Here is a 10,481-nt window from a genome sequence, read left to right on the forward strand (position 1 = left end):
CACTTGAGTGATTCAACACATTAGACCTATCTTGTACAGACACTTCAACTAGGATAGGGTGTTCGTGTCGAACACGTATTGAATACTGACACACCTTGGCTTGATCATTTTTCATTTTTCTTTTATTAAAAATATCATATATTTTTAACTGAAAATTATTAATAAATAATCAATATGTACTAATATTTAAAATATTTCAACAAGAAAAATTTATAAGTATAGAACTAAATTTATACTATATAAATAAAGATTTCTAAAAATTTAATCAGCATGTTGACGATGTGTTGCGTCAGTACTATTTTTTGAAAAATTGTGTATCAACTTATTCGACAAGTATTGTGTTGGACACGTGTTTGTGTCTGCACATCGTAGCATAACATGCAACATATGCTTTTTGATCTTTCTGTTAAAAGGTACTGGGTCGATTGGTAACGTCTTGTTTATAGCCTTTTTAGGTAGGGAAAATTAGATTTCCTACTCTCCAAAATTAAAGAATTTGAATAATACCCTATTAGCTCATTAAACCTTTAATCACGTAATTAATACGTTCTAACACCCCAAACCCTAAAACACCCAAATTAAAACTCCCGATTCTCAATTCCAAAAAACTCCTAAATTGCCATACCTTTACAACAGAGAGAAATCTTCAACCATGCCACGACTACGCTCATCCTTACCCATTGCAGATCTCAAATTCATTTATTTTTCTAAATTAAATGGATGTATAATTTATTTTGGGTCAGTTGCTTTGCAATTGGAAGAAGGAATGGGTTCAAAATCTTAGATTGTAATTCTGGAAGTTTCATGAGCGAGATATGTATATGAATGCTTTTGATTGTCAATCAAAATTCAGTTTTTTATGACTTAATTTAAAATTGAATTTTTTATGGGGGCCGGGGAGTGGGGGTTGTGATTGTAGAAATGCTATCCATTTCAAGTTTTCTTGTCATTAGTTGTGATTGAATTTTGAATTTTTCTTCAATAATACTTATATTAGTTGTGTTTATTAAAGTTTTGAAGTCACGATGTGTGAGGGCTTCGAAGATGATATCTACTCTATGTGACATGACAAGATGGTGCCCTCAGTGATGTAGAGTTGAATGAGTTTCATGTTCCTTTTTTGTCGTGGATCTATTAGTAATAAGTAATTTGTGTAGCTTTTTTTAGTTTTGTCACTTTTTTTACTGTGTCACTTTTTTAATCTATGTAGCTTTTTTTTTTATTTTATTTGTGTCATTTTTTAAATTCGTCACTTTTTTAAATTTTATGTCATTTTTTTAAATTTTTGACACTTTTTTTTAGTATTTGTCACTTTTTTTTAGTGTTTGACAGTTTTTTATCAATTGCATTCTTAAAATTTCTATCATTTTTTTAGTGACAAATATCACTTTTTAATAAAAGTGACATTATATGTCATTTTTTTAATAAAAATGTGACAGTAAACTTTAAAAGTGACATTGTCACTTTTTTACATTTTGTCACTTTTTTTGAGTTTTCATCACCTTTTAAATTTTTGTCACTTATTTAATAAGATAAAAAGTGACATGATATGTTATATTTCCCTAACTCAATTAGCATGTGGATTGCCTTGGACATGTTGATTATGTTAAGAACTCCACTAAGCTCATGTGGATTGTTTTGGATATACTAATTATGTTAAGAATATGATTACTAGTGCTGTATAATGGATGATACTATTTTTGTGTTTTTCATTTTTTTGAGTGTCACTTTTTTTTTTTAAAATTTTGTCACTTTTTAAGTGTTTGTGTCACTTAAAAAAAAAAGTGATATTGTGTCACTTTTTTTATTTTGTATCACTTTATTTTTGAATCCGTGTAACTTTTTTTTTTAATTCGTGTTACTTTTTTTTTTGCCACTTTTTGAATTTATCACTTTTATTTTATTTTTTTGAATTTGTCACTTTTTTTAGTCATCTTGAAATTTCTATTACAATTTTTTAGTGACAAATATCAGTTTTTGTTAAAAGTGAGATTATATGTCATTTTTTAATAAAAAGGTGATACTAAATTATTAAAAGTGATATTGTGTCACTTTTTAAAAAAAAAGAAAAATGACAATTTTTATTGAAAAAAAAGTGACATTGTGTCACTTTTTAACTTTAGGCAGTATTTTTTATTTCCAAAAATTTTTTCATATGATTTTTCAAAAGACATCTAGGGGGCGTTTGTTTTTCATTTTTGCAAAAATGAGAATGAAAAATATAGTTATGGACTCCACACAAGAGATAGAAATTCAAATTTGGTGGTTTGATGTGATGGATAACGGTTATATTTTTCATTTTAATGAAGAAAAAATAGGAAACAAACAAGGGCCTAATTTTAAAGGTATTGTTGTAAGTTGCCCTTTTAGGTATTGGGCGTCATTATTTTGTGGCTTTTGTTTATAGCCTTTTTAGGTATTGGGTGTCATTATTTTGTGGCTTCCCACTTGAGTTTATGCTCTTCATCCTTGATAATGCACTAGTGTTGCAAGGGAAATTCGGATTGAATGAAGTACATCCAAGTGCTTGTTAGCATCCAGCAAGTAGGGTTATGCATCATTTTCTGGAGTGGTTATGATGCATTAATGGAAAGATAGAAGCATTGTTGCATGCCAGTTCAATCCCATTTCATTTATTCATCATTAGTTTCGTCTTTTCAAATGCCGTTGAAGCGCGAAATACATGCCGACGACGAAATGCATCATTTTTTGGAGTGGTTATGACGCATTAATGGAAAGATAGAAGCATTGTTGCACGCCAGTTCAATCCCATTTCATTTATTCATTATTAGTTTCGTCTTTTCGAATGCCGTTGAAGCGCGAAATATATGCCGACGACGAAATATCAATTTCTGCCCTATTTAATTGTGTAATTTATTTTATATCCAAGGTTTACTGATATTTCAAAAATAAACTGATAAAAGCAAATTGAGTTTTATGCATTAAAGGTAATTTAATTTAATTTTAACAATTTTCTATTATATCAACTATTTTATTTTATAATTTTATAAATTTGAGATTTAATTGATTTTTATTTTATTTTATTATACTAAATGCATTGTCAAAAAAATTCGACATTATTGTTGTTATAAGAATAAATTTTATAATACCGTTAATAAGAACAACAACAACAACAAAAAAAAGAAAAAGAAAGAAAGAAGACAACTTTATAATCAATGTTCATTTTAGTAATTATATCCCGACATATCAATAAAAAAATAAATAAATTTATAAATCTGGAAGTACTACTCCCATTAAAAGAATAAGTGAATAACCATAAGAACATCTTAAGCAAATAATCCATCTAGGCAATGACGATTTTAAAATTTTCCATGCAAATTAGGCCTTGAGCCTCTAAAATGATAATACTTCTGAGGATCAAATTTAAATCCTGCCCCGAAAATTCCTTATACTTGGAAATGAACGTCCCTTCATTTGCTATAATATTATTTTATTGAAAAATATGTGGTTGAAATAATTAATGTCAAAACGCTGTAGAAAAATGCATTTCTTTTCCGAAGAACGGGGCTGAAATAAGCTTATAGTTGAAACAATTTGGCCCGTAAGATAATGAATATAATCAAGGTTAGGGTATTGGACGTGGTAAAATCTACTCTTCGGTTGAATGCAAAACACATATGCTAGATCTCGAATCACAAACTATGTACATCGATCCCAACGAAAATGTTTACATTGTATAGGGACGTTTAAAGATATATATGTTACATCATAGTGACATTATAATTTATAATGCAAGATACAATTTTCTATTAATTTTTTTACACGTACAAGTTCCCAGCATCAAGGAGCTTTAATGAATTGTTTAATTGTGTCTTGTGTTTTAGCCACTTTATTTTTCTCATTTTCTAATAATACACGTCTATAATTAAGAATAGAATTGCATTTTTTTTTTCAATAGTTGTACATGAAGCAGTACCTCATCATTTACTGTTTTCAGATTTTATTCATTTGACTGAAAGTAAGGTATATGTCATCCCATTCATTTATTGTAATGTACATCATGGTATGAGAATTCTAACCCTCTATTTTGTCTTGGCATAGCCTAAAAAAAACATCGAGAGAATATGATGGTGCTTTATCAAAAAATAAAAAATAAAAATGAGGAACCTTCTTCACAATATAAAATTGACAAATGGCCAGAACGATTGGACATCAATAACGACAAATTAGAAGAAAAATTGGTTTACTCAATGTTACTGGTTTAAGGAAAAATCTGTTTGTACAGAATTTTCCTTACAGAATAAACCCAGAAAGCTCACATGGGGTGGGTTCCATGTGAGTTTTATATTGAAAAAATATACACACCCACCTCATGGATTGTGTGTCATTTGTAAGTTGTCTGACAAATTCTTTTCTATACATGTAGTTCAACTCCTAGCTTAATCCACCAATATAGGCCTATGTACGTGGAAATGTAACTAACAAATAGATTAATTTTGTACAGAACATCATTTTTAAATGTAGTACAAAAATAATAAAGAACAATGAATTAGTGTTTGGTTCAAAGGGCCTAGCTCCATCAAGTTTAGTGCTCCTGATCAAACATGACTTTGTAGATCTTTCCACTTGTTAATACCTTAAAAGTTTTTGTGTTAGAGAAAATATTCGCAAAATTTAATATTATAATTGACGCCCAAATAGAATAAGATGTCCGACCTTCGCCTGACTAATTTTAAGGAGTGATAGCCTTTCCTCGGTTCGTCGCCCAAATAAATTCGAATGCGGTCACAGTTTATACATACTTGGGTTGGATATTCGGAATGCAATTCTCCTCTCCACGGACCTCCCTTTATGACGTGCGGACAGGGCCCCGGAAAGATGATAAAGTACACCATAACTTTGCCTCCATAAAACAGATGCTTTCCAGTTGTCGTGGGGATTCGAACCTCCGATGTTCTGTAGAGAATTCTCTTACTTTACCACTGTGCTATGCCCATGAAGGCGAGAAAATTGATATTTGATGCAGGAGAAAGACAAAATAGAGAAAAAAAGTTTATGTTCAACTTAGAGAAAAGTTATTATCATTCTAAAATACTGTTAAATTCATACTTGGCAAGTTGATCCGATTGAATCATATCCCCTATTCAGCTTTTGATATTATCTTAAATATAGAACTTAGAAGTATCCAAATGCACTTAAGATGTAGACCAACTGGCAAAGTACCTAAAGGCTAAAAGTAATTGTCCTTCCTTAGTATTTTAATCATGAGTATTTAGAGAATTATACTTTTATTCCCACTGAATTTTGCCCTGTTTGATGGTCATTATTGAGAAAAACAATGCCTTAAATAGTGACATTTTGGAAAATGTGTGGATAAAATATAGATAAAAATTTTAGGTTTATGTACAATGTAATTTTTTTTTTTTTGAAAGGGAGACAATTAGTAACTTTATCTGTTTCAAATGCCAAGGGATATTTCTTGTATTCTCAAGTTTCACGGATGTAAGCTTTAGCTGAAATGCAACAAACAAGGTTGAACAAGTTGTTCATAACTCATCGATTTCGACTTTTACATCGATAAAACATTATATTAGCTTAAAAGACACAAGCCCTTAATTTCTATAACGTTTTTCTTGATAAACTTATCGTCTTCTTAGAATCTATCTTCATCAAAAGATAAATTTATATTAGCCTTCCCTCTTTAAATTTTTTTAAATTAGGTGCTCTAGACAGCCTGCCGTCAAGCAAATTTTTATTTCGACACTAGTTTAATATCACAATTTCTCTACATTATCAACATACACTTTCATAATGACAAGATTTTTTCTGCTGGCATTTGTATATAGAAATCTGCACGTGCCTTGAGGTGGACAAGTAGCTACAAAGAAAGGCACTATTAAGGCTGCTCTTGCAATGTATTATTATACCTTTAATATATCCCACAAAATCCGATTGCTCATTTGAACTCTAGACGGATCGAAAATTGTTCTTTGAGCTTGTTGACTCTGATACCACACAAGTCCCAAGGTGGGTTCAATTTTAAAATTTTAACTTCAATGAAAGTATTTCTCAAGTTATTATACTCTTTGAGCATCTTTAAAAGATTTTCTATTTTCTATTTTGAGGAAATTGCAGTGGTTGTCAAATTTTCCCAAGACATTTACAAAAATGTCACTTTTTTTTGGCATTGTAAGAATGTCAATTTTAGACATATTTGACCCTCAAAATAATTTCAAACACACTCCATGTCCTCATTAAATGACTTGATCCAATGGAAGAAATTGTACAAAAATCTTGTCAATGTCAAGGATGAAAAGTTGAATAAAAAAAGAAGATGAATCTTATTTCTCTCATTCAAACAACCCCAACTCTCTCACACTCTCTCTCATTTCTCTCATTACGAGCTTTAATCCAAGAGAGAAAAATCTTTTTTTTTCTTTACTCAATTTTTGTAATATTTTTATATGTAAAGGGTTTATGAGATGCGAAAAAATGGAGCTTTTTGATGGGTTTAAAATAAGAGTTGGAGCTTGGATTAGAAAGAGGTAAAAATTCTTTTAATATCCTGTAATTTTTTTGGATGTTTTGAATAATTTTTAGCTGTGTTATGGTTGGAAATGTTTTTCCCCTACTTTCCGCAATTTCATACCATAAATTTTCATTTTCTCTTTTGTATACATTTTCTATTAGTGATGCATATATGCACACGTTACACGTACTAACACTAATGTTGAGGGAGAATTATCTAGGGTTCCAGTTTAATTTTTATCCTCTTCCTTTGCTTTCAAAAGTTTAGATTTCAAACATTTTGGATGTTTTAATGTTGGGTGGAAATCTGGACTGACACTTGACATATCTTTCGTTTCAATGTTTTTGGTACTTTTGTAATGTGAAAATAACACTGTTATTGCTTGGAATCCATTTGTTGTGGGCGGTACTCGTATTTGGGTTGAACTCTTACTAGACAGTTGACATCATACCTGTGGTTTTAATGTTTCGTTATGCTCGAATATGAAGTGAAATAATTTTCAATAATACCATTTGCTTAGAGGTGAAAAGTAGATTTCCTGATAGTTTATATGTCAACAGTTCACTAATGTAGAGAAATGCCATCGTGCTTAACTATGGTTCTCGACAGTTAGCCTCAATAATTCTCAACAGATGAACTGTCGTTAATGACAGTTCAGTCCTTCCCTCAGCTCAGTTCCACAAGTCAGACTTCGGTTCATCCTAACATTGCACGAGTGTCTTGCATGAACATATATGAAATGCTATGATCTCACTTTTTTGATTGATTTGTTCGTATGTGGTCATATTTTTTCCATCTAAACATATCACGTGTGACTGATTTATCCATATGTGGTTATATTTTTGTGTTTCACGTTTTTATTTGTATAACGATGCCACCACCGTCACGATTCATTTTTCATAATTTTCGGATCACATGCAATTCAAATCTATTTTTGTGAAAGTTGCTTGTTTGACAAATATGGATGAATTCAAATTACGATAAATTGCCTGAATCAATTTAGTTATATTATATACTGTGAACGGATTGTTTTTGCATACAAGGTGAACTTTATTGCATTTCTTCACCTTGCTTTCTACGTGCTTTACCTCGAAATACTAATTTTACCAGTGTATGATGACATATGAGCAGATTCATACTCATTACCCGAACGATCCTCAAAGTGTTAAAAATTGTTCTTTGAGCTTGTTGACTCTGATACCACACAAGTCTCAAGGTGGGTTCTATTTTAAAACTTTAACTTCAATGAAAGTATTTCTCAAGTCATTATACTCTTTGAGCATCTTTAAAAGATTTTCTATTTTTGAAGAACATATGCAATATAGAGAACATTTATAAATTTATAGAGTAAGAATTTTTAAATACGCCAACAAACTCTTTATATTTAACATTGATTTTGCTACTTCCAAAAAATATTTATTTTTTTCTTAGATTTTATTTTCACTAGTTCCCCTTCAAATTATATATTATTTTCCTTCAATAAAAATTGAAATACTTTGAACGCATTTAATTATAGAAAAGGGTTCGACTCACTCTCTATTATAAGACGTTAATTTAAAGAGTTTATTAAGGTAGAGAGTACATTATGTTTAAAGATGCACTTAAGACCTTGCTTAATTTGTACACGTATCCTGTTTCACCTATCCCACTTCCCCCGCACTTGGATTTATTATTCATTAGTGGAATCATAAAGGTTGAATTGAATCATTCACATAGTCTGCTATTGCTCTGCTATAAATATGGCCTTTTCATTCAAGGTATTTCATTCCTCGTCCAGTCTATTAATTCATAATTTTGTATTAATACTTTAAGAATTGGAATTGTCTGAAATATGGCTTGTTATAGCCTCTTTCTTTCTTTGTTATTGCTTTCGGCTGCAGTTTGTCATGGCCAAGATGCTTTTGTCCGCTCCAGAGCAACCTATTACGGCAGCCCAAAATGCCTAGCAACCTTAAGTATGTCTTATTTACGATACCTTTAATGCACGTTAGGTACTCAATAGTACTTGACTGTCATTACCAAGATTTTACTTATTTTACTGTCCATTTACCAAATATTCCACTGATGCATTAGATAGTAATATTATAGTTTGTAGCTAATTCAAAAAGTTTTTGTCATAATTTTACTAGCTGGAGCTTGTGGGTTTGGTGAATATGGGACGTTTGTCAACAATGGTGAAATCACTGGAGTCTCTAGGCTTTACAGGAATGGAACTGGCTGCGGTGCTTGCTATCAGGTACGCCATTTTTTGAAAATGGACAAAAAAGCTATAACTAAATTATTTATTTATTTATTTTTTAGCTTATGCTTATTTTCTCTTCTAAGCTGATGCTTCAATGACTAAATGAATTAGGTAAGGTGCAGAATCCCAACACACTGCAGCGATGAAGGAGCGAAGGTAGTGGTAACGGATTATGGCGAGGGAGACCATACAGACTTCATACTGAGTACACGAGCGTACGCAAAATTGGCTCGATCCAACATGGCTGCAGAACTATTTGCATACGGCGTAGTTGACATCGAATTCAAAAGAATTCCATGTCGTTATGGTTATAATCTCTTTCTAAAAGCCCATGAGCATAGCAAATACCCTCAGTACTTGGCCGTAGTGCCATTGTATAAAGAGGGAATGTATGATATCATCGCTGTTGAAATATGGCTGGTATATACTTTTAAGTCAAATAAACTTTTCTTTTTTACTTTTTGAAACATGAATTTTAAATAAATGTTTACTTTCTAAAAAAGTAACTCTGTCATTGATGTTGTTAGGAGGATTGCAAGGAATGGAGGCCAATGCGAAGAGTCTTTGGAACAGTATTCGACCATCAGAACCCACCACTGGGGCCTCTCAACTTTAGACTTCAGGTGGTGGCCGAGGGCAATGCGGAAGTGAAGTGGGTGCAATTAAACAGTGCCATTCCCAGTGATTGGAAGGCTGGAGTTGCTTATGACACTGATTTTCAGCTTAACTAATTAAGCTCCAAGCACGAATGTGTAAGTTGACTACTTAATATTTCTAGTGTTTACTTGATATGTTTGTAGCAGTGCTTTGGATACTGCTCGGTGAAGGACTCTCTTCACTTCATTTGTAACTCGTGTTTAGTATTGATATGAATAAAACTTCTTGACTTTCATCTTTTTAATTGTTTATTACTATTAAGTATTAACAAAGATGGGCCCAAATCAAATCAGATGTTAGGTCAATTTCAATATTACATGCTTTCCAGGCGAAGTCAGAAATTTACGTTGCATGGGGCAATTATTTTTTTAATAGTTAATGTACGAATAAAATTCATATATAATAGTTAAAATAACATAATTCTACAACCTTCTATTTGCAACCAATTCTCCGTATAAATTAAAAGGTGTAGGCATTTGAAATCGAGATTCAGAAATCAAATCATTCCAATACAAATGCAATTCGAGGTGCTAAAAGCCAAGCGGAATATCTGTCCTGCGTAGTTGGTGAAGGCGTCATATTGAGTGTGAAATTGAAGTAAGCCAAAATGTTGGAGCGACAATAACAAATGTTACAAATCAGAGCAAGAGAAAATTCTAGGTAGACTGTCACCTTGTCCAATGTTTAAATTGTATAGCAATGCACCATGACATAGTCCGATGCTTATCGGTCAACTAAATGTTAACACTTATAAATTTAGGATTAATCTATTATCACTTTGAGTTTGTTTAACAGTAAAAGCTATGAAACTATCACTTTTAATCAGTGAGACATTTTATCTGGTTAGTTGATATTTTAATTTCTTTTGCATATATATCTCTTTTCCGCTATATATGGTCAGAAGAAACAACAGTTCCCATTAATAGTAATAAATTGTTTGAAATAAAAATTTCAAAATTTATTTGGAAAAATCATGTGGAAAAAATCCTAATGATGGAAAAAAAGTACATTATTCTTTTGAGTATGCTACAAAAGTTACCTCATTAAAAACATTGTCAGAAAAACCAGTGGGACAGAACCATGATTAATGGA

The 10,481-nt window shown here is 31.3% G+C and overlaps 1 protein-coding gene across 1 annotated transcript; it reads left to right on the forward strand.

The window, feature by feature from the left end:
* The first annotated feature begins 8,242 nt into the window (after window positions 1-8,242).
* LOC111407501 (expansin-like B1) lies at window positions 8,243-9,633 on the forward strand. Its single transcript, XM_023037015.1, has 4 exons — window positions 8,243-8,445; window positions 8,620-8,726; window positions 8,844-9,152; window positions 9,260-9,633. Exons 1-4 carry the CDS (start codon window positions 8,322-8,324, stop codon window positions 9,461-9,463), a joined length of 744 nt encoding a protein of 247 aa, XP_022892783.1. The 5' UTR covers window positions 8,243-8,321; the 3' UTR covers window positions 9,464-9,633.
* The last annotated feature ends 848 nt before the right edge of the window (window positions 9,634-10,481 follow it).

This window comes from Olea europaea, chromosome 13, assembly GCF_002742605.1.
Source record: "Olea europaea var. sylvestris chromosome 13, O_europaea_v1, whole genome shotgun sequence".
NCBI lineage: Eukaryota > Viridiplantae > Streptophyta > Magnoliopsida > Lamiales > Oleaceae > Olea > Olea europaea.